General features: G+C 41.2%; 1 protein-coding gene across 1 annotated transcript in view; it reads left to right on the top strand.

Moving 5' to 3' along the window:
• The window catches only part of SCLT1 (sodium channel and clathrin linker 1), a 295,900-nt gene that overhangs the window by 252,393 nt on the left and 18,457 nt on the right, over positions 1-25,050 (top strand). The window contains exons 20-21 of the mRNA XM_089672201.1: positions 3,955-4,033; positions 15,097-15,192. Coding sequence (XP_089528327.1) covers positions 3,955-4,033; positions 15,097-15,192 — 175 coding nt within the window. The remainder of the gene's footprint in view (positions 1-3,954; positions 4,034-15,096; positions 15,193-25,050) is intronic.

The raw sequence follows: 25,050 nt of genomic DNA, 5'->3' as shown, positions 1-25,050 counted from the left end.
ATTGCGATTGCATGTCTCTTCTGCAATAAATAGGCTCTCTGTCTGCCCATTAGCTTTTCATAATTGACTTTAGTTCCAATTTAAAATATAACAGAACTTTTAAAAAGCATTTTTGGAAAGTTACCTTAGCCTGCCACTCTTTCCACTCTCAGGTGTATACTTATCAATTAGTGTAGTCGGGTCTTCTGGTGTTCTACCAGAATCTTGTGCTGTAGAAACCATTATAATTCTAGAGGACAGGCCTACCACCTGTAAACATTGCCTCTTACTTTTTTTTTTTTTTGCAGTATTTAACTGAGTTAAAACAGGGATGGTGTCTGTCTAACCTCCTGACTCCCTTGCAGCATATCATTTTATCTATATCACAGGTGCTTCCCTCCTGTATTTTGTATTCTATATCACTTTTGAAGCAGTTAATAAAATCTTTTATGTTTAGATTGATATTCTGCAACTGTTAGTTTCAGTGCTCTATTTAGAGAAATTTCCAGTTCAATAACAATTCTGTATACAATTCTAAATCAAAACTGCTGTGAAATGCTTACTGTAAGAGTTGCCAAATACTAAATTAACGTGAGCTGGTGCAAACTCCAAGGTTACAAAAACATTTTAAATACTTAGAAAATTCTTCTAATCTATTGACAAAATTAACTTTTTTTCCAATGCATCTAACAGAGAAATGCAACTTGAGCTGAATTACTGGTATTTATAAGGCACATTTTTGTTTGATCCAGAGAAATAGGTAGATTTTGACATGCTTCAAATGGTGCCTTTTTTCAGAGTAAACAGAAACTTTTCAGATCACATAACACTAGTCTTTAAGCACTTTTTTGAGGTTTTGGCTTTGATATTCTTTTTGCTCTAGTTGATTATACCTAGCAGCACCCAAATAATGTGTATTGTTACATAACCTCGTAAAGTGTAGCCTGCTCCTCCTTGACATTACCGCAACATTACCTGCCGTCATACAGTAGAACCAAATAGAATTTCCCCTTTCATTTCTGCAACTAACATAAAACAAAATTAGATTGTCATATCAGTCTGATAAGACTGCTTACAATGCAGCTCTTGATTTATAATCTAGAAAAATCTGAACGGGTTTAAGACTGCATTTGTTGTAGCGTCATATAAAAAGCAATCATTTGGATTTTGCTTATGTTTATAAATTCATTATATTTTTTGTATTCCCTGCTGTATGTGTGTGTGTTTTGTTTGGCAGTCCTTGCAGTCCAGCTAAAGAACGCCATTAAAGACTTTTTCTGCCGATTGAGCAAGACAGCTGCAGGTATTGGCACAATACAGAAATCCATAATCAGGAAAGTAACTAAAGCATATTGCCGTTTTTTCACTAGAACAAAACACATCTGGCACAGGCCCTGTTAATTTGTTATCCGCACATCATGAATAATGCACCAGCTACAGCTGGCACCTCCTAAACCTATTTGCCAAGCCATGAAATAGAGCACATTTGATTTCTGAATACCTTTGTCTGTGTTCAGTGTCTAGCTTTTTCTGACTCATTGTCAGTCTCATCCACTGCTTCATTAGCTCTGTGTGTGCTTCAGGTTGATGTTTCATACTTTCAAGTAGCTTTTTATTTCCAGTAATACCTTTTATGCTATCTGAAAGCATTTTTGTTTATCCGACTTGCAGTAACCAACAAAATTTACAGTTGCACATTCCCCAAATTTGTACAGTTTTACAGCCTTTCTAGCTTCTCAACGCTTGATTGCTGTAATAGAGCGTAATGTAAAAAGAAAGAATAAAATACATGGAAAGCATTTTAACAGGCAAAGTCCTGCATACCTCTTTTTTCCCTTCAGCCAAAGGCCTGAAAAATGAGCTCAATAAGAATGGCTCATCGTTATTTCTGCTCGTCTTCATTCTGATGTCTCATTTCAGGTTAACCTCATTTTATCAGCAAAAAAATAAAAAAAGAAGTTAAAGCTAAGAGAAGGAGCAAAGTCCTAGCGTAAAACCAGTATTACCGAGTGGCAAGAATTCATAGATATAATAATATGTAAAGGTATATATTTAATAATATGGACATTGTGAATGGAATTTAATCTATATATGGGTCAGGTTTAAGGCACAATTTAACAACCTTCTTACAATGCACCTAAATGCTCATGCTTTAAAACCAAAGCATCAAATTGTTCTTATGGGCACAAATCTCAAACAGGTCTCAAATGCAAACCATTTGAGGTCCGTGCTTCTAAATATGTAGTCCATATTACTAGCCCTAGAAATGTTTTCAGTTCTGAGAATGTATGATTTGCCTGGAATGGAATATAGCGGAGGACTAAAATGAGATCACAAAAAGAAAATGTATATTAAAGTAAAAGTAAGGCTTCTACTGTAATTATTTTCTTATGTCCTGTAGAGATGTAACAGGCATAGTTGGGACAAAGTACTAACCCTAATCAATTTGCTCACAGATCTTTTTTTATTGAGGACACATTGATTTAATCGGAACAGTTTCCCTGATTTTTCTCTGTAAATCCTATAACACCATGTTCTCTGCATCCAGACACAATTTATTTCTGAGTGGAAGGCTTAAATATATTCATAACACATGGAAGTATGTAATTAAACTTTAAATGAGATTCATTTTTAGTTAGATTGTGTCTGATATATTTTGACTCCTGTGCACTTCAGGACATTTACCAAAGTACACTATAAAATGCTGTCACCAGTAATATATACTTAGGCTTCTTTTATAGATTTATAAATTAAGGTTATCCCTGTTTCGGTTTTATAAAGCAATTCACAGTATTCATTATTTTGTGAGTCATTTGGGCAAAATGGACTTGGCATTTGATTAAACTTGTGTCTGCTTGCTGCCACCGAGCCATTTAAATGGTTTGTTATAGAATGAATTGCTTTTATTGCTACACTATTGCGGCTCTGCTAAGTGGGATTATGATCATCAAGTGACCTCTAAATGAATCTGCAAACTTTATCCTCATGAGTCATCACATGCCGAGGGTAAAATACTGGGGATCAAGAGGTATTAAGGAAGATTTACACTACAGCTGTATGCACACATCTATGTTGTATAGTTTCCATATCCTAATTATATTATTAGCACTTCAGATTGTGTGAAAGTGTGATTAGCGGAGTGCTTGTTCACTTGAGAGGTGCTTTTGGGAGGAGTGGGCTACTGCAGTCGCACAGACAGACATTCTGTGACTGACTCTGATTTCATAAAGATACAGCTAATTCACCAAGAGCTAATGAGGCACACAGGACCTCACTCCTCAGTCACTAATTACTAGTAAACAAATAGGCTGAACATTGGTTCTGCCAGCAAAATGTCTGCTTCCACTGTGTGTAATTTTCAAAGCTTGAGGAGGAACTCCAGGCTATCTAACAATGTATGAATTTGTAAGAATGAAGAGCTTTAAAACCAATACATTCACCCAATTAAAGACCAAACCCAGACAACTTTTTTTGGTTAATTTTGGATAGATTAATGGCCCATTAACACCAATAATATGCAGTACATGCATTTATAATGAAAGGGACCCAATGCCCCTGTATTGTACAGTAATGCACAGCCATTCATTATGGCATACTGCACTGCAGGAAATGCTACGAAAGCAAAAAAAAATGTTAATTGATCCTAAGTGGACCCAGACAGCCATTAGAAAGTTTCCATGTCACATAGGTAATGATGTGGATACCCATCTCCAATATATGAAGAAGATGAAAGACTCAAGACTGAAATGTCACGTGACAATGGATTTAGGTGAGCAAAAGTGGATTCAGGTAGAAGGGGTCTTTTTTTGGGGGGTTTATGGCAGCATACAGGTGAGTGGGTTAATTTTAAACAGTTGGTTTTATGGTAATTTTGGGAACATTTTATGCATAGTGGACCTCTTTAGACTGTAATACATTAGGTTTAATCAAACTGCTTTACTTATCTGAAGTGTTTGCCTTTTTGTTTTGAAACAGAAGTGAATTAAAAGAAGAAAAACTACAAAAACAAGAGTTACTTTCACAGCTAGAAGCCAGCCATGAGAAATTGTCTGAGGTAATAAACACAGTCACGTATCATTTTCCTGTGTTCCAAGGTTCATTTACTAACCAGTACTCTTGACTGATGCTGTAATATTGTTGTTAATATCACTTCAGACACGTTGTCGACAGTATTCTATAATATAGAAAACCGTGCCAATATTTTGTTAATTTCTTCATAATACGAGATGTAATATAAATAAGATCTGAATAAGCCCAAACCTCCAGGGTCATGTTATAAGATTTTTGTTAGTACAAGTTGTAAAGAATTGAAGGTGACTTGAAGGTCCATCCACCTAATAGTAAGATTTTTAACATTCTGTAAAAAAAAATGACTAAAGTATGATTGCCCTTCTCAGTGCTCAGTGCCTGTATCCTGGGGAATGGGCTCTTTATCTGAGGAATGCCAGATTTGGATCTATCTGCTGGTGTCCAGATTCAACAAAAAACTGGACAGGTTTGTTACCAGGTCCAAGGACCTGCGTGTATTTGAAGTGGAGGTTCTGGTGACGTGTTTGGATCAGTTTAACCTGATCTATGATTGTATTAAGTCCTCCTGCGCATATATGGATCCTCCCTGACCCTCAGCTGCTGACACTCAAACCTATAACCAATAAAATGCAAAGTAGTGTAGCGCTACTAAATAAATAAATACAACATATAAATATATAAATACACAGTACGGTGATCAGATCCTTACAGGATCTATAAGTGCATAAATAAAATAGTGACAAAGTGACAACAACGGAATATGTGAAAATATGAATCCTCAGTCCCCCTTATCCACAATTGAGGGATCAAATACTTACTACTACAACAGTGCAAATAAGTGAATCCCCTATTATGGGGATATAATCCTATATTACAGTGATAAGTGCCACACACTTAACCACATATGAATGTCCACTTAAACGATAATGTAAATTATTAATCATGAACACACAAAAATAAAAAAGTCCAGAAACTGAAAACATAGACTCGTGCTCCAACTTCAAAGTCATGCAAGTGATAACGTGTAAACGTGGTCACAGCACAGGTATAAATCCTCAAGTGGCCAAAATGCCCCCTCACCTCCTTACAGTGACCACACGGGCCAGATCGCTTATAGGATCCCACCACGATCCTCACAGGTATTAAACGTCACAGGCCAATTACCTCACTGGATCCCATCAATGGTGGCACTTACTCCTCTCCTTTAAGATCTCCAGCCACTGGTATCAGCAATATCGCTCAGTCTCCATAAAGAATCATACTAATAAAGCAAAAAGATCCTCCATAGTGTAATTATGTTTATTAAATAACACAATATCAGAATAAGAAATGCCCACTCACATTTGTTCCATATAACAATCACTTTTTCACCTCATGCTGTGGGTGTACTGCATAGGTAGTAAAAGGTGTACCAAGATGGCGCCCACGCCGGAAATGACGTCACCGCATACCGTACGTTCCTTCCCATGTACCAACACGTTACATCACTCTAGTCAAGTGACTTCATCAGGGTATCTTTTATGGAGGGATTGTTATATGGAAGAAATGTGAGTGGGCATTTCTTACTCTGATATTGTGTTATTTAATAAACATAATTACACTATGGAGGATCTTTTTGCTTTATTACTATGATCCTTTATGGAGAGTGAGCGATATTGCTGATACCAGTGGCTGGAGATCTTAAAGGAGAGGAGTAAGTGCCACCATTGATGGGATCCAGTGAGGTAATTGGCCTGTGACGTTTAATACCTGTGAGGATCGTGCTGGGATCCTATAAGCGATCTGGCCCGTGTGGTCACTGTAAGGAGGTGAGGGGGCATTTTGGCCACTTTTACACGTTATCACTTGCATGACTTTGAAGTTGGAGCACGAGTCTATGTTTTCAGTTTCTGGACTTTTTTATTTTTGTGTGTTCATGATTAATAATTTACATTATCGTTTAAGTGGACATTCATATGTGGATAAGTGTGTGGCACTTATCACTGTAATATAGGATTATATCCCCATAATAGGGGATTCACTTATTTGCACTATTGTAGTAGTGAGTATTTGATCCCTCAATTGTGGATAAGGGGGACTGAGGAATCATATATTCACATATTCCGTTGTTGTCACTTTGTCACTATTTCATTTATGCACTTATAGATCCTGTAAGGATCTGATCACCTTACTGTGTATTTATATATTGTATTTATTTATTTAGTAGCGCTACACTATTTTCATTTTATTTAACCTGATCTATGCTTTTCCCCCCCTCCAGATTCTTTCTTCTCTGCTCTGCGGATTGAGATGGTGAGCTTTCTGGTTATTCTCACCACACCAAATTGGTCCAGGAGGATTTACTTCGACATACTCAGACTCCTGGCAGGCTATATGTGGGCCCTTTTGGAATGTCCAGATCTTCTGTTCTGAAGGCCAGTGTTCCATTGTGCTTCTCAATCACTGGTTTGAACAACATAGCTGTTAAAGCCATGGTCTTGAAAGACAGGGACCTGGCTGACTCAGTTGTCCCTACCTCTTGGAGACTATTAGTTCAACTTCTTACAAATTCTACCATCGCCCTTGGAATACCTAATTTACTTGGTGCAGGTCAAGAAACTTTCATCATGTACTCTGCAAGAAATATCCTGTCCATTATCCCATCTGATGGTACTCAAAGAAAATGTTGATCAGAATAGTTCTCTCAGCTCTTAAGAAGCTGCCTTGTTTTACCTATTTAAGTTATTCTCTTGTCTGACTCCACTCACAAGGTGACTTTTCTTGTTGCTATCACATGCATGGAGGGTCTCTGAGTTAGCAACCTTGTCCTTCAAGGAACCCTTGTTATTGTTTCTTAAGGATAAGGTTGACTTGAGGCCTTAAACCTCCTTCCTCCCAAAGGTGGTCTCCTACACAATGTGGGAATTTATGTCTCAGCTACAGCTTTTTTTAAGCACTTGGGTGCCTTCTTTGTACTTCCTGAGGTTTCCTGCAAGATCTCCCTGTTTCCATTCCACTAGTGCTAGGTGGATGAGATGGTTCTCTTTCCAGCCCAGGGGTGTGGAAATGTTTGAAAAATCTACTTGTCCAGGGAGTAAATTGGTGTCCCAATCTGCTTGCCCTCATAAAAAAATAATTTTTAACCAAAACCTTATTTAAATTTGCTTTAAGTAATGTCTGGGGCTTTTAAAACAAAAGGGGCTTTATGGCAATTTAAACATATATTTTTAACATTGCACTGTTTATCTCCTCCTCCCCTCCCTGCCTGTCTCTAGCACCACACCCAGGGACTAGCAGGGAGGAGAGAGGCCTTGCAGTGTAATGAGCACCGATTGGCTGCTCCTAAGGATAGAGGAGTGTTGGGCTTATCCTTTATCCCTTTCGCTGCTAGAGCTGTTTTTGCATTTTTTTGCACACGTTTAAAAAATCATTTACGGCCAAAAGATTACAAAAAACTCAAAAACATTATATGTTTTCTGAAATCAGAAACCCTAGAGAATAAAATAGTGGTAGTTCCAATTTTTTATGTCACACAATATTATCACAAAGGTCTAGGTAACGCAAAATTTCTGTAAAAAATACACGCAAGTTAATTTTAGGGAATAAAAAGCAATAAATTATCCACTCTTTTTGTAAAATATAAAAGATGAGGTTGCATCAAGTAAATAGATATCCAACGTGTCAAACCTTAAATTTGCACGCGCTCGGGAAATGGCAACAAACTTAAGTACCCTATATTTTCTATAGGTGCCACTTTTAAAGCCCCTTTATAGGTCATCAGTTTAATGTTACGGAAGAGGTCTGGTTCTAGACTCATTCTGGCGTGCGTGGCGATTTGTAACATGCGTGTGTATCGCAATCGTCGTTTTTATGCGTAGGTGCCCCAATGCATTCTTTTACATTTGTACGCACATACATATGTAGGGGTGGGGGGCCCTAAAAAATTTAGGGGAGGTTATATGCTTGGGTGTAGCTTAAATTTTTTAAAAATTTTTACTTAACTTTTTTTTTGTCACAATAAAAGTCCCCTATGTGATGATTTTTGGTGACAGGTTCTCTTCTTTGCGACATCCTGTGTCTAAAAGAGCCCCTGTGCTCCACTGAATGTAATGCAGTGCACATCGCACAAATCTGTCAACTGGGACCCGGAAGTGACATCACATCACTTCCAGGTCAGGACAAGAAGGGGAGGGGAGCAGATATGTCCGCTCTTCTTGCTCCCCTATACCCGTGGGCAGCCACTGAACTGGTCCTGGCCCCACAGATGGGCAAGCGGAGCCCGGGAGACATAGCGGGGCTGGCACCATAGCGGGCTGTGTGGAAGCAACCGAGCGGCAGCGCTGCCGCCTGAATGCTTCCACCTGACAGGTGAGCCCTGCTGCTTGCCCACAGCAGGGCTAAAGGTTAAAAAAACTTCCTACATGTTCTAGGCGTCGGGCGATATGAATTAAACATCCCTGCCAGCTTACAGTTTAACTCTGTTGTCTGTCAAGCCCTTCTTGATGTTTTTTGTTATGAAGACCTTTTGACATCATTTGCTGTGTTGCCCACCCATAATGTATGATTTTTACTTGCCAATAAAATCAGTTTCCTCTGCATGCAGGTGCATCACCTTTTTCCAGAGTGGGGTGATGATTGCTAACCTTTGCCGATGCCTGGACAGCTTGTTTTTCAGATGCTCAGGTGCAGATGGTGATCTCCCAGGGCTACAAGCTGGACTTTGGCTCCCTACTCCCTCCTTGGTTTCTTACTTCCAACCTTCCTGTGTCACCGCACAGATTAGCAGACCTCCATCAAGCCTAACAGATCTTCTGGATCAAGGTGTGATTGCCCTTTTCCTGTGTTCCAGAGGTTTTACTCTAATCTGTTTATCATTCCTCAGTTCAAATGGGACATTCTTCCCATTCTGGATTTCAAAGCACTCAATGTCTTCATTCAAGCCTAAAAATTTCACCCTATTAGTCATCACTTCAGACTCTCCTCTCTCAAATTCTGTAGTCCAAGACCTGTCCCACTCACTGCTTTTACATGAGAGTCTGAGGTCTGATGATAGCATCTTTTGAAGTAGTTCCATTTGCCCAGTTTTACTCCAGTCTTCTTAAATCCATCAGTTTGTTGTTGTGGGACAAGTTGAAGTGATCTCTGGATAGACCTAGTTATCTATCACCAGGGACCTTGTTGTACCTGGCTTGGTGGCTTAGTAATCTGGCGTCATGGAAGTTCTTCCTTCTTGTCTTTTGAAGGATCTTCATGACAGATACCAACCTGTTGGGCTTAGAAGGAGTCCTGGACAGCCTGTGATGTAGCAGACTTAATTGTCAGTGTAGTCTTGTCTCCTGATTAACACCCTTTAACTTCGAGACATTTGGTTATGCAGCACTAGAACATCGTACTGAAGGGTTATCTGCACCGGCATACATCAATCTTCATGGAGGAACCAAAAGTCTCCCTGCAGCAAAGCGGTAGAGAGGATCGTGTCCTGGGTCCAGCCTTGCCAGTCATGTGCATTCTAGGCATAGACAACTGGCAGACAAATTTCTCAGCTGTCAGCACCAGGACAGTGGCCCCTATATGTTCAAGGACCTGAGTCATAGGTGTAGGATGCCAGGACGTCGACCTCCTGGCATCCAGGATCCACCAACAAACTAGATGGGTTTGTGTCCAGACACAGGGATCCTCTAGCCACAGCAATGGATGCTCTTAAGGCTCAGTGAGATCAGTACAACCTGATCTATGGCTTTCCTCCTTTGAAACTCCTTCTTCGTTTGCTTCACAGGATTGAAATGAAGGGTATTCTGGTGTATCTCATTGCTCCAGGCTGGCCCAGGAGTATATGGTGCACTGACCTGGTAAGACTCTTGGCACATACCCTGTAGGCTCTGAATCTTCTGTCCCAAAGACCGATTTGCCATCCTGTTTGGCTGTTGAAGCACAGGTTCTCAGGGACAGGAGCATCTCAGAGTCTGTGATTACTACAATTCTAAAGGAAGAAAGTTTACTACTTGCAAGGTCTATCATGAGACATGAAATGTATGCTCACTTGGTGTAAGTCTTGGGGCTTCCATCCCAGATGTTTCTCTTTGGGGCAAATCCTCCTTTCTGCAGTGGGGTCTGGACCAGTGTTTGGCGATGGAGAACTATCAAAGGTCAGGTTTCTGCTCTTTCAGTTCTGTTTCAGAGCCCATTGGCCTCTTATTCTTTAAAATCTTTGTACATAGGGTCTCCTATGTAGCTACGCCTTCCATTCCCCTGTGACTTTGTGGGAATCTGGTTCTTTCTGCAATACAGTAACCGCAGTTTGAATCCATTAGAGACTCTGTGAAGTGAGTGTCTGAACTGGTGGCCTTATCCTGCAAGGAACCTTTTCTGGTTTTACATAGAGACAAGGAGGTATTTAAGCTCAGTGCTTCATTCTTTCCTAAGGTAGGTTCTGCTTTTCACCTCAGAACATCTTTTTTCCATCCCTCAGTCAAGATCCTATTCACCAAAAGGATACGGCCCACTGAAGACATTTATCAGGCTTGCCGGGCCAGCCGAAAGAAAAATCGAAACAAAAAAAAAAACAGCACCGGCAAATAGCTAGGCTGTTCGCTGGGTCCTCGGCTGCGAGGACCCAGCAAGCAGTAGTCTGCAAGCCTTGGATTTTACTTGCTGCAGCCAGATAAGCAACAGGACAGGAAAGGAGGAGAGCACACCAGGCACCAGATACAGTGCATTGAGGTGTCCAGTGTATCAGTACAGTGCATTTCGATGTCCAGTGTATCAGAGTACAGTACATTGCGGTGTCCAGTGTATCAGAGTACAGTGCACTGCGGTGTCCAGTTTGTTGCAGTGTACAGTGCATTGCGGTGTCCAGTGCGTTACAGTGGATTGCGGTATCCAGTATATCAGTGTACAGTTCATTGCGGTGTCCAGTGTATCAGTGTACAGTTCATTGCGGTGTCCAGTGTATCAGTGTACAGTTCATTGCGGTGTCCAGTGTATCAGTGTACAGTTCATTGCGGTGTCCAGTGTATCAGTGTACAGTGGATTGCGGTGTCCAGTGTATCAGTGTACAGTGGATTGCGGTGTCCAGTGTATCAGTGTACAGTTCATTGCGGTGTCCAGTGTATCAGTGTACAGTTCATTGTGGAGTCCAGTGTATCAGTGTACAGTGGATTGCGGTGTCCAGTGTATCAGTGTACAGTTCATTGCGGTGTCCAGTGTATCAGTGTACAGTGGATTGCGGTGTCCAGTGTATCAGAGTACAATGTGTTACAGAGTACAATGCATTGTGGTATCCAGTGCGTTACACAGTACAATGCATTGCGGTGTACAGTGTGTTACAGTGTATTTTAAATATTGTATTGCTTTTCCCAGTTTTTTTGTACTACAAATAAGATATGTGCGGCGTGATTAGGAATTTCTTCATATTTTTTTCAAATTATAGTCCGGCCCCCCCAACAGTGTGAAGGTCCATGAACTGGCCCTGTTTAAACAGTTTGAGGACCCCTGATCTACTGTATCTCTAAGCTTAAGGTCTCAAGGATGGAGGTCCACCCTTTCCTGTTAGAGCTCACACTACACTAGATGTGTTAGCCTTTCTTGGGCTTTTTGACATGAGGTAACTTTCTTAGATCTGCCATCTCATCTTCTGTTAACATGCTCTCTAAGTTCTTACCAGGTGGATGTTATGTCCCTATCTGATGCCAGATTCAGGCACAAGGTCCTTCAGGCTGCTCTTTGGAGGCTGCAGGCAGTCCTCAGTTTTTCTGTTTGCTTTTTTTAGGCCTGTTAGCGATTGTTAGCTGTGTTGCCTACCCCTTAATTTGACTGTTTTGGAAGTCCCAAAGGTTAAAGAATATATCAACCCAAAATTTCATATTCCTGATATGTGCCTGTGTACCATATACTTGTATGAAAGAGTATTCTGTTCTCTTTGTATGAAATACCTGGTGTTGCTGCCAGTCACTCTGCTTTCCTATTTAATAACTGACCACACTAGGCATGGAAGCACAACGTGGTCAGTTTCCTTTCTGCAGTTGGCTGTCAAACTGGTGCGGAATCGCCCCCTTTGGACAGCCATTCATTGGGAAGATCAGTGTTCTGCTGCTTCTCCTCCCCCAGTTTTATGTTTATGCAAATGTTTTGCTTTTCATTTCTATTTTAAACTGATTTGATTGCCTTACAAGGTGAGGGTTTACATATACTTCCTGTGTCCCTCAATGGATTAGAAAGAAAATAGAATTGTTCCCACCCCTCTTTGTTTATGATCATGCTGCTGGTACTGCTTTGCTGCAAAACTGTGGCATTGCTGGCAGTTAGTGGGGAACTGATCATTGTAAGCACCCCTGCCAGTGTTAAATGGGTTGTTTTGTCCCTGTAAACTGATACATCTGGAAGAAAGCTTGTTGTTTTGAAAAACAACAGACTTGCATGCTGGATCACTAGATTTGAAAACAAATGCATACATCACATCTAAGAATGTGTAAGTTGCAATATAATAAATGTTTTCTGTAGAACAGTTTAGTTCAATCAGAATATCCACATTCTATAACAGACTGGCTGCTGGGAGAGCCTCAATGCACTGCACTTGGAAAATATACACTCACCGGACACTTTATTAGGTACACCTGTTCAATTGCTTGGTTACACAAATTGCTAATCGGCCAACTACATGGCAGCAACTCAGTGCATTTAGGCATCTAGATGTGGTGAAGACAACTTGCTGAAGTTCAAACCGAACATCAGAATGGGGAAGAAACGGGATTTAAGTGATTTTAACGTGGCATGGTTGTTGGCGCCAGACGGGCTGGTCTGAGTATTTCTAAAACTGCTGATCTACTGGGTTTAGGGTTTACAGTGTATGGTCCGAAAAAGAGAAAATATCCAGTGTGCAGCAGTTGCGTGGATGAAAATGCCTTGTTCATGTCAGAGGAGAATGGGCAGACTGGTTGCTGTGATATTCAGATGGCAGGGTCCAAATTTGGCATAAACAACATGAAGGTATGGCTCCATCCTGCCTTGTATCAATGGTTCAGGCTGGCGGTGGTGTAATGGTGTGGGGGATATTTTCTTGGCACTATCAAGGTGGACCTAATAAAGTGGCTGGTGAGTGTAGTTCCAAGTTCAATTCTGTTAACAGACTCCCCCTCTGTGTTAACACATACAGTAGAAAGCAGCTTTTCCCATTTATGTGAAAAGACATTTCTAAGCAATGATCAATTCGTAACGCTAAATGTAACATTTCCTTACAGCTGCAAATGTCTAATCCAATTGAAAAAAATGCATAGAAATAAATGCATAGATCAGCTAATTTCAACCAGAGTTCCACCAGGGACTGCTAGGGATTTCTAACTATGGCTAATTAACCAGCAATCTGATGGTGTCTGGATAGTTCAGGGTCCAATGCCATTTGGCAGAGCCAGCTGCGTTACATCATTGATCTTTTTAGCTGCCTGTAAGGAGGTATTCCTCCCACTGAAGCACAATTAATTCATTTTAATAGGGATTTCCTGAGACCTGAATAATATGTCAAGGGTGCCTCTGGGGGGAAAAAAGGTTGAGAAAGGCTGGTATAGATACTATAACATGATGATGAAGTAATGTTTCAGAAGCAACAAAATTGTATCTAGCACTTTCTTGATAAAGGACATTTACTGTAAATCCAAGAACACAAATTCAGGATATTGCTGCTTACCAGTCCTTCGATGTGGTGTCTGCAGTAGTTTTCATTTTTTAGAAAGTGCAGAAAATATTATTATTATTATTACATCGAGTTTATATAGCCCCAAAGGGTTTGCTCAGCGCTGAACAATATAGGGGGGACAATACATGAAACAGTACAACAATAACAAACAACGTACGAGGGGTAAGAGGGCCCTACTCTTTCAAGCTTACAATCTAGGAGGGAGGGGGTAGTGGTACAGTAGGAAGTGGGTGAGGGGAATGAAGTGGTGGGAGGAATGAGGGAGAATGGCCGTTAGGTGAGGGTGGGGTAATATACCTTCTAATCTTGCCAAAAATGTGGTGTCCTTTTCCCTTCCTGTACACTGAACTGAAATCATAAGCAATTTTATGTTCCTTCTGTTATCTGTTAATCATGCAGTGGAGATGTAGTGAGGGAGACGTGTTTTTCAGGTTTGCTAGTTGAAAATGAAGGGGAAAAAAATAAAAGGAAAGAAAAAGGAATGCAACCACCACATCTGAGGACTGGTGAGCTGCAATATGTTACATTTTTGTTTTTAAGTAAGAGCAAGTTTTAACTGCTCCCACTCAACATTCCCATATCACTTATAGCCTCCACTACAGACCTCAGATTAGCAGGTGTAAGCACAACTTACTACTAACCAAGCCAACAGGCCTTACAGCACTGTACATGAGCAGCCTTTTCTGCACAGACCGTAATGGAGAAAACAACTACTTGCACATACAAAGGGTGACTGTTTCTCCGTTAGGGCTCATGATGGCATACTGTCTGGCTTTTAAGCTCAGTGGAGGATGCTGTTGCTGCACAGTGTAGGCCACAACTCATGGTCCAGGTCCCCTGCTGATCTGAGGTCCATAGAGGGGCTATCAATGGCATGTGGGGATACGTTGGAATACAATGTGTGTAACTGTCCTGTAAATTGATTCAAGCAAACACTAAATGCTAAAACCTATTTTAGTTATGAAATGAGGGTTATATTTTTATTGCCATCTCCATTTCTTTTTGGAGAGTTTTCTCTTCATTTTTTATCCATATAATGAACAGAGTTGGGTTCATCGGGAAATGAGAGGACAGACAACAAAAAACATCCACAAAGGTTCCGACCTTTTTGTATTCTGCCAAAGATGAGGCTTTGTTGCTGTGGCTGTCCCCATTGAAGATAACTCCTGTCATAGACAGTAATAAAAACCTAAATTATGTTTTTACCCTTCCCCTTCCAAAGAAAGAAAGGAAAACAAAGGGTTTTGTCTGTTGTTGGAATTTACTGATTTGCTATAAACTGTGGGTGTTATGCACAGAGACTCAAAGGGAGGATGTGTTGTGTATGGCAGCCAAACAGATGTAAAATACAAGTAGTGGTAAATGCAAATAGAAATCATTGCAGTTGTCCTTTAACTATTCTTTGTGGTGTTATTCCACAGCTTGAAAAAATGATTGCTGATTTACAGGAAAAAAGTAGCAGACTTCAGAAGCGTCTTGACCAAGCGGAGGAACAAGCAGTGCAGGCATCAAAACAGGTTATAACAAAGGTTTACTTTATGTATTCTAATGCTGTCATGTATAGAGATTAAAAAGGAGTTCTGATATATAAATAATTTAAAAATATGAAGTGTACACCTAGCTCAGCATAGTTATTTTACCAAATCTTTGACTAAGGAGCGTGTAAGCATGGGGCAAAGGTAGTAAAATTTCAATAAGAAAAAAAAATGAACCTCATATTACCTATATTGGACAGTACCCATTCTTACCCCATCAGACTGCCGTTATTGTATGTGTTGATCATTGCCCTCAGCTTTGTGCACATGAGGAACTGTGATGCAAGAAAGAAGTAGGGGCCTTGGAGTTTGGGAAGTGGAAATTTTTACTGAACTTTTAAAGTTCAACTCCAGGCATATATAAAACTAATGCAGCTCTGTGATCATAGATTCATCATTAAATGTGTTTTTCAAATGCAATCCATTTAAGTACCAGATTTTGACTTGGTTATCAGCTTTTTTAAATCCCCTTTACAGCAGAGTTCAGAGCCTACTGTTATGGGGTATTCAAGCAGGCTCTCTCCCGAGCCAAGCTCATGTGAATGGACATGTCCACCCCCCCCCCCCCACCACACAGACACACACACACTCTCTCTCCTCATTGGCTCACTGGCTGTGATTGGCTCCCACTGTTATGTGAGCCGATGAGGAGAGAGACACACAGGAGAGTCACAGCTCTCATGCACATCGCTGGATCGAGATGGGGCTCAGGTAAGTATAACGGCTTGCTGAGGGGGGAGCTGCACCCAGAAGGTTTTCTACCTTAATGCAGAGAATGCATTAAGGTAAAAACCTTCTGCCTTTAAAACTACTTTAGGCTTTAAAGAAGTAGGAAAGGCTATCTAACAAAGGAATTTTTAAATGCTGCTTGTCCTCTCCCATTACTAATGCTGCATAGCATTTGTAATAACAGTATAAATGCCTTCTTTTCCTGTCTACTAGCGATATTATGACCGCACAACTTTGGCTCCTCTGCAACTGCTGCGGCTGGTAGGAGGAGCCTCCAACAATGCCCAGAGCCAGCCTCTATTGTTGTATCCAGCACTAGGCTCTGCATTTGGCACTTGCCCTTGGTTCAGTAGTAAAGTGAGGTTCAGTTACTCGCAGGATGCTCTACAAATTCAGGGCATTGGCGATCTGTACTGGTGTGACCCAATCCCATAAAACCCCCTCAATGAAAGAGGGGGTATGCCCTCCTGATGCAGGAAGTTTTCACCTGGTGGTTGTTCCCTGAGAAGATTTCTAGAGACCTGAGGAGGAGTCTGGGGTTATGCCCCTTCTTAGTGGAGACTTCCCCCCCCAACAACACCCCAACCCCATTCCTAAAGGTAGTCCCTGGACCCAGGTCCCTGTTTGATGGACATGGTATGTGCTTGTTTATATTTGGAATTGCTTGGAATGTTCTGTACAAGGATTGGCCTCGGCCTGACAAAATTCATTCTATTCCCCAGTGATGTGCTAAGCACTACCCTGTTAAGGAGGCTTACCACAAGTAGTGTAATGTTCCAGTGTTGGATCCAGCTATTTCCTTCCGCAGCAAATCTCTAACAGTACTGGCTGAGGACATCCCAGCCTTTAAATACTTTGTGGAGAAGAGGTTGCAGACCCTCCTTAAAGCCCCCTGTGCTCTTTTGAGTGTGGCCATGTAATCTACAGTGGTTTTTATGGCCATTTTCCAGACCATGGCGCTATGAGCTAAGCACATGGTGTGCAAATCCTGATGGATCCCTCAATGTTCCAAAAATTTAAGCTACTCCCAGCAGAATTGTGCTTATGTGTAGACAGATGGACTGCCCCTGCCAAAAATCTGTCAGTCCAGATGTGCAGGAGCTTGTGGCTGTGGAACTGGTCAGAGAAGGCAGTGTGCAACTAAGGTCTGGAAGGATTACATTTGACAGTAAAAGACTCTTCAGAGAGCCATTAAACACCTTTATTAAAAAAAAAAAGTCATAGGCAGGAAAGAGCATGCTTTCACCTAAATAGAAGAAACCGAGTGTGCCGGTACCAAAGTCAGGTGCTCCTAGATTTTGGAAGAATTCCTTTCATCACTGATCGCTGATTCTAAGACCAAGTCCTCTCAATTCCTTTGCAAGTACTGGATATCTAAGCCAGCCAAGTGTGGTGTCATGACTGCCTTGCAATGAGACAGACATCCCCCCAGCTCTACCAGTGGGGGGATGTCTATTGGCTTTTTCGGCTGCCTGGATTCATAGCAGTTTCGATATTTGAGTCCTGTACATAGTGTCCCAATGATACAGACTGGAGTTTGTCTTTGCCTCCTTCCTGCTTTATGCCCCCGAATCTCCCTGCTTCTTTATGGAGTTTTCAGAATCTTCATGCCATGCTGCAGTAGCAGCTTCACTCTTTGGTTGTGATTATTCAGGTTTCCACTGAGTACTGGTTTCAAGGATTTTATTCCAACCTGGCATTTTCCCCATCCTGGACTTGAAGGTTCTCAATCTCTTCCAGCGGGCCCGGTCTGTCATTGCATCACTGTGAAAGGCTGTGTTTTTGGCATTAATAGATATCAAGGATAGGTATTTACATGTCCTTATTTTTCCACTGCACCAGAGGTTTCTATAGTTTGCCATGTATGCCTTCCCTCTGGTACAGATTAGTTCTTGGCTACTTTGCAGGATTGAGGTGAAATGTATTTTGTTCCTTCTTGTGGCACCAGATTAGCGTGGGAGAATTTGATACTCGGACATCTTATAGTTCCAAGGAATATCTACCTGACCAACCTGACTTGCTGTCTCAATGACCAGCCTTTTAGTGACCGGTCGCTAGCTTTTCTCCGCTCTGGTCAGTACTTGTCCTTTAAGTACCCATAATAGACCAATATCGGCCTTGGCTATTCTCTTTTGGAGACCTCTGGCTGCTCAGACTTTAGTGAGTGCCTTTCTCCTGGGGATAGCTCATATAACTCCCACTATATATAAAGGTTGTATTGCATGCCTCTATGTGTAAAAACTGTGTATATATATATCGCCTCAACTAGTGCTGATAAATCATAAAAAATATTTAAAAATGATGTGAAAAATAGGTAAGATGGCTGCAGACAATAATTTATGTTCCTTCACTAAGCAATAACTATATAAGTGTTTATATAAATATAACTCCCACTGTTTAATCCCGAGGCAGGATCAAGTCCTTGAGGGTCTATATGACAATGTCCGCCGTGGTGGGTGAAGGTTGGTGCCTGGTGGAAATCAGGGGCCTGCAGCTGGACTAGTAAGCTACCTCTTTGCTCTCGTAGAATCAGGCAGCATTTTGGAGGGAAAGAGAGGTATCATTTTTTCTGTAATTGGCTGGTGTACCACCAAGGGGAGTGCTTGCTGTGGAACCTTAAAGTGCAGTAGTGCCGCGCTCCTCTTATTACTCTAAAAGTGCTGATATAATAAATAAATACCAAAAAACTAAATAAATGTGTTTTGTGATGCGATCCCACCAACAGTACACTAAATTAGTATAATAAAAAAACAATTAATTGATAATATTATCTAATTTCCCATTAAAGTGCAATAGTGATACACTTTTCCTATTCCACTGAGATTAATAGTGGATACCCAAAATTATACATAAATTAATCAAATTAATATGGTGTAAAATAAAAAATTAAAAAATCTATATAATAATATTGCCAAAGTCAATTTTATAATTTTCCTTAAAGTGCTCCTCTTGAAAAAGTGCTTCTCTTGAGAACAGGTGCTCTTCAAATTTTGGATTTTGATATGCGCTTACCTCAAAGGAAGCCTAACTATCAATTAGGCAACCACAGCTTTTGATTGAAACCAGGATAAATCATTTTGAATTTATCAGTGGTATGCAGAATACTGGATGTAATTCTCCTTTTCATCCACCGGGATTTTTTTGGTAATCTACTCCCCTAAAATGGATAGGATTACATGGATCTCTCCCTCTTAGTGCTGCAGGACAAGGATCTCTCTTTCTTTTCTTCTCCCTCCTTATTTCTCCATATTATAAGCCATATAAGAAAAAAGAAGCATATAGTGCCTTATCTTTTTAGTGTGTCTATACACTCACATTTACAAAGATAGTAATAAGCCTTATAGAGCCTCCTCTGTGTGTGCTCAACACATAGTCTATACTCGCCAATGTTGTCTCGAGTGCACGGTGACGTCAGAGCCCCTCCCCTATGCATTGCGCCATAGGGTCACGTGGCTTCGTCTGGGGATGTGTGATGCTGTGGAACCAATTCTGTTATGCCTGCCTGAGTTTTTTCTGTTGAGGCCACTAGAGGGAGCAGAAGTCCCTAGCAGTGCAGCCATCTTTCACACTACTTGCATAGCTGTATTTGGTCTCTGTGTTTACTAGTTTATGGTAAACAGGGCTTAGCGCTTAGTGAAGTAATGTCTTCCAGAAAGTGAAGTGGGAGAGGCACAGCAGGAAGGGGCACTATTGCACCACCATCGTGTCCTGAGGAACCTAGTCGGAGTTCCGCTGTAATATCCTCTCCTGAGAGGCCAGAAGCAACTGGGCAATCTGAGCCACTATGTTTGTCTGGTATTGCGGCTACTACTGGTGCTTCCGCATCAGCGTATGTAACCAAAGATGATCTTGCTTCAGCCTTAGCAGGATTAGAGGATAAGATCACGGGGATGATCTCATCTGTTTCTCAGGGGACTAAGAAGCAGGAGAGGTCCCTGACACTAGAGCCACCAATCCTGGAGCAGGAATGGATGGAACCTGAGGTACGCTCTGGGTTCAGGCTGCCTCCAGTAGAAACCTCTGAGGTTACTTATTCTTCTCTAGTACATAGCAAGGAAGGCGCCTCTAAGTGCAGTATGCAGCAGTTTATTGAGTAGTAAAGTTTAAAAGCACTTACAAAGATAGCAGTCAGATAAAAGCTCATCAGGTATAATGCCAGGGAGACACTCTGAACCGACCAGCGGTAATGAGTGTGGTGGAACACACAGGCAAGATGGCCGTTGTACTTCCAAGAGAGGCGTGGAACACACCCGCCAGAAGTGATATCAAGGGGGCAGTAATGCGTTTCGGAGCATGTGCAGACACTCCTTCCTCAGACCATAAACCCCTGTGATAGGAACCGCTAATTATAGTAAGTAGGGGCGGGAACTGGAATAATTAACAAAGCGACCAATCAAAATGGGTACATTGAAATGAATGGGCATCAAGATAGTTGTCCCAGCAACACCTATAGGATTGCATTGGCATTACAAGTAAAGAACAAAAAAGAGAATATATATATACATTATACTGTATATATACAAACAGACTAAGTGAATATATATGAACATACATACAATGGCTGTGCATAATACTGTATATATAAAAATGTATCTACAATAAGGTGAGATAAAAATTATTAGCGGACAATAAAAAAAAAAAAGAAGAAATAGAAATACAGAGAAAAAAAAATCGATATTAATGGAATGTAATAAGACTAATAAAGGATCAAACACAAGATTATAATATTGTATTCATCTCTAATACCTCGTTTATACCTCCTGGGGCCAATAAATCCAGTGCATATATCCAAAATGTCTCTGTCTTACCTAGCCACTGGAATTGCTCGGCAATGGGGAGATCCCTGGGCATAGTTTCAATAATCCATACTCTAAGCCCCACTGTGGACATATTATGCTGTTCCAGAAAATGTCTATGGACACTATGTACATCTTTACCATCCTCTATGAGATGGCAATGTTGTCCAAAACACTTGCAAAGGGTACATGTGGTCCTGCCAACATAGTATAAACCAAATGGGCAGGCTAAACAATAAGCAACATATTCTGAGGAACATGTGCAAAGTTCTTTGATCCTGTAAGTTTTCCCCTTGATGGTAAATTCCTTTCGAGCATGAAGGACAAGCTAACAGATCAAGCACCGTGGCTTTCTGCACTGGTACATACCAATGATGGGAGAAAGCATGAGAGAAGGTGTATAACTAGCTTTGGGCCTGAGTTTGCTAGGGGCCACTTTGCCTTTTATATTGGGTGCTTTTCTATATCCAAATTTAGGTTTACATGGTAATTGATGTTTGAGATGTGGATCCTGCAATAAAAGGGGCCAGTGTTTCCTTAGAACACTTTCCATCTGTTTATGACAACTGTGAAATTGGGTAGTGAAACGGATACATTAGAAACAGTATTCTTGGACGAGTCCTCGTGTGTGTTAGAGTCAGTCATATAAAAGGAAATTGCTTGATCAACTAAAGAAGATGGGTACCCCTTCTCCAGGAATTTTTTCTTAAGTTATACACCGTCTCCCACCTTTTCTCCCATCATTGGTATGTATCAGTTCAGAAAACCACGGTGCTTGACTTGTAAGTTTGTCTTTCATGGTCAAAAGGAATTTACCATCAAGGGGAAAACTTACAGGATCAAATAATTTTGCACATGCTCCTCAGAATATGTTGTATATTGTTTAGCCTGCCAATGTGGTTTATACTACATTGGCAGGACCACATGTAACCTTGCAAGCATTTTGGACAACTTCGCCATCTCATAGAGGACGATAAAGATGTACATAGTGTCCCTAGACATTTTCTTGAATGACATAATAAATTCACAGTGGGGCTTAGAGTATGGATTATTGAAACTATGCCCAGAGATCTCCCCATTGCCGAGCGATTCCAGCGGCTATGTAAGAGAGAGAGATTTTGGACATTTGCCTTCTATTGGCCCCAGGAGGACTAAATGAGGTATTAGAGATTAATACAATATTATAATCTTGTGTTCGATCCTTTATTAGTGTTATTATCCTTTATTACATTCCATTAATATAGAAATTTTTTTTCTTTGTATTTCGATTTATTTTTTTAAATTTTTTTTTATTGTCCGCTAATAATTTTTATCTCACCTTGTTATAGATACGTTTTTATATATATTATGCACAGCCATTGTATGTATGTTCATATGTATTCACTTAGTCTGTTTGTATATATACAGTACAATGTATTTATATTCTCTTTTTTGTTCTTTACTTGTAATGCCAATGCAATTCCCTAGGTGTCATTACAACAACTATTTTGAGGCCCATTAATTTCAATGTGCCCATTTTGATTGGTTGCTTTGTTAATTATTCCAGTTCCTGCCCCTACTTACTATAAGTAGTGGCTCCTATCACAGGGGTTTATGGTCTAAGGAAGGAGTGTCTGCACATGCTTCAAAACACATATATAAAAATGCAGCGCTTGAAAAAAGTGATCATAAAACACAGTCCAGTGAGAAAAGGTGCTCCGTATATCCTAGTGCAAATGGTAAGGATTTACACTAACCAGATAGCGTAAAATTATACGCATGTGTATGTATATCCTGTGGAGTCCCCTTCTCCCCTCAGATCTGGTCAAGTGAATAGCCAGGAAAGGTAGATATCCTACGCCCTCTTGTGGTGAAACAGTGATCCAGCAGATCAGAACGATATCAAACGGAATAAACCTTCCCCCTTCACAGGAGTTGATAAGGAAATCCCTTGGGGCTGTGAAAGTTGAGGAAGCTCCCAAACTATCTACAGTTTCATCATCTTTCTTCTTCTCTCCAGACTTGAGTACATGTACAGGAAGTAAGCTTTCTGGCTCTTGCACCCTCGAAGGAAGTAAGCGGCTCTATCATACTCCTTTAGGTCAAAATAAGACTTGGCCAGTGTATATGCATCCAGATCCTGCGCATCTTCTCAAACACACCTCAGTAAGTGTAGGCATTGGTGGTAGCTCATTTAATGGAATGGATTCCAATGAGAATGCAAGTTCAGATGCCCATTTCACGCTGTGTAACAGGCCCCGCTCCCGGCACAGCCAGCTCACGCTCAGCAGCTGCTTCTTAATCTTAGAGATTAAGAAGCAGCTGCTGAGCGTGAGCTGGCTGTGCCGGGAGCGGGGCCTGTTACACAGCGTGAAATGGGCATCTGAACTTGCATTCTCATTGGAATCCATTCCATTAAATGAGCTACCACCAATGCCTACACTTACTGAGGTGTGTTTGAGAAGATGCGCAGGATCTGGATGCATATACACTGGCCAAGTCTTATTTTGACCTAAAGGAGTATGATAGAGCCGCTTACTTCCTTCGAGGGTGCAAGAGCCAGAAAGCTTACTTCCTGTACATGTACTCAAGTCTGGAGAGAAGAAGAAAGATGATGAAACTGTAGATAGTTTGGGAGCTTCCTCAACTTTCACAGCCCCAAGGGATTTCCTTATCAACTCCTGTGAAGGGGGAAGGTTTATTCCGTTTGATATCGTTCTGATCTGCTGGATCACGTTTCACCACAAGAGGGCGTAGGATATCTACCTTTCCTGGCTATTCACTTGACCAGATCTGAGGGGAGAAGGGGACTCCACAGGATATACATACACATGCGTATAATTTTACGCTATCTGGTTAGTGTAAATCCTTACCATTTGCACTAGGATATATGGAGCACCTTTTCTCACTGGACTGTGTTTTATGATCACTTTTTTCAAGCGCTGCATTTTTATATATATGAATTGTGGGACTTTATATGCGTTTTTCCTGTATGTTCAGCTGCTGCCAATATTGATGAGCGCTTACTGTATATTTTATTTTATATATGCTTCAAAACACGTTACCGCCCCCTTGATGTCACTTCCGGAGTGTGTGTTCCCTGACTCTCTTGGAAGTATGGTGGCCATTTTGCCCATGTGTTCCACCACACTCACTACCGCTGGTCGGCTCAGTGTTTCTCCCTAGCGTTATACCTGATGAGCTTTTAACCTTTACTACTCAATAAACTGCTGCATACTGCACTTAGAGGCGCCTTCCTTGCTATTTACTTTACTAGAGTCTGCTTCCACTCTTGAAGAGCTGCTCCAGTGCACAGCGTGCTCCCATGTCATCTGGTCTCCCTTCCCTGCACTGGATGCCCAAGATCCTTTTCTTCTGGAGGTCATACCGTTGCAGAGCGGCCTACAAACATTGTTATCCCTTATTCTTCTCTAGGCTGTTTAACACCTCCGCAGAGTACTCAATCTGCTCCAAGAGAGGATGTACTGGAAAGTTTTAAGTATGCTGAATGGGATCACCCAGACAGGGTTTTTGTTCCACCAAAGAGGTTTTCTTTTTTATACCCCATGGAAGAGAAGTTTGTTAAGAAATGGGGTATGCCTGTAGTGGATGTGGCTATTTCGTCCCTGAAAAAGTCGTTAACATGTCCTGAGGTTAATGTCCAGGTCTTCAAGGATCCATCAGATAAGAAGCCGGAATCTCTCCTTAAGGCCTCCTTTTCCCTGGCAGGTTCTGCCACACAGCTAGTATAGCCAGCTATTGGCACTTGCCAGAGTCTTTCTGACCATGTCAAGCGATTGCTTGGAAGGCCATTGGTGCAGGGGGAGTATTCGCCCGAGGATTTGGAGGATGTTCAACATGCTTTGTTTTGTGGTTGATGCTCATAAGGATTCAGTTTAGCAAATTTCTCGCATGGCCATCTTATCAATACATATGTGCAGGGTTTTGTGGTTAAAGAGTTGGTCGGCAGACCTGCCATGCAAAATGTTGTTGCAGGTTTTCCCTTAAATAGAGAGCGACTGTCTGGGGAGGATTTGGACAAATATATCCAAAAGATTTCAGGGGTAAAGAGTTCTCTTCTGCCCTTTAAAAGGAAATCTAAGCGCACTTCTTTTAAATTGTATGGGGCTTCAGTTGCTGGCCCCTCATCTACCAGATTGTCATGTCGCTGCCGCTCCAGCCTCTAGGAGGTGAGATTTGCCATGGGTGCAAAAGTCAGCCAAGGCAGATTCAAAGTCTGCCTCCTTATTGAAGGGGAACCCCAACTCGTTCGGGTGGGGGGAAGGCTTTTGAATTTTGTAACTGCTTGGAAAGCTCTAATCCAAGTCAAGTGGGT

This window comes from Staurois parvus, unplaced genomic scaffold, assembly GCF_062004578.1.
Source record: "Staurois parvus isolate SC_StPar_1 unplaced genomic scaffold, SC_StPar_1.0 ptg000122l, whole genome shotgun sequence".
Classification (NCBI taxonomy): domain Eukaryota; kingdom Metazoa; phylum Chordata; class Amphibia; order Anura; family Ranidae; genus Staurois; species Staurois parvus.
The sequence above is the reverse complement of the archived record's forward strand: the minus strand, read 5'-3'. Positions and strand labels throughout refer to the sequence as shown.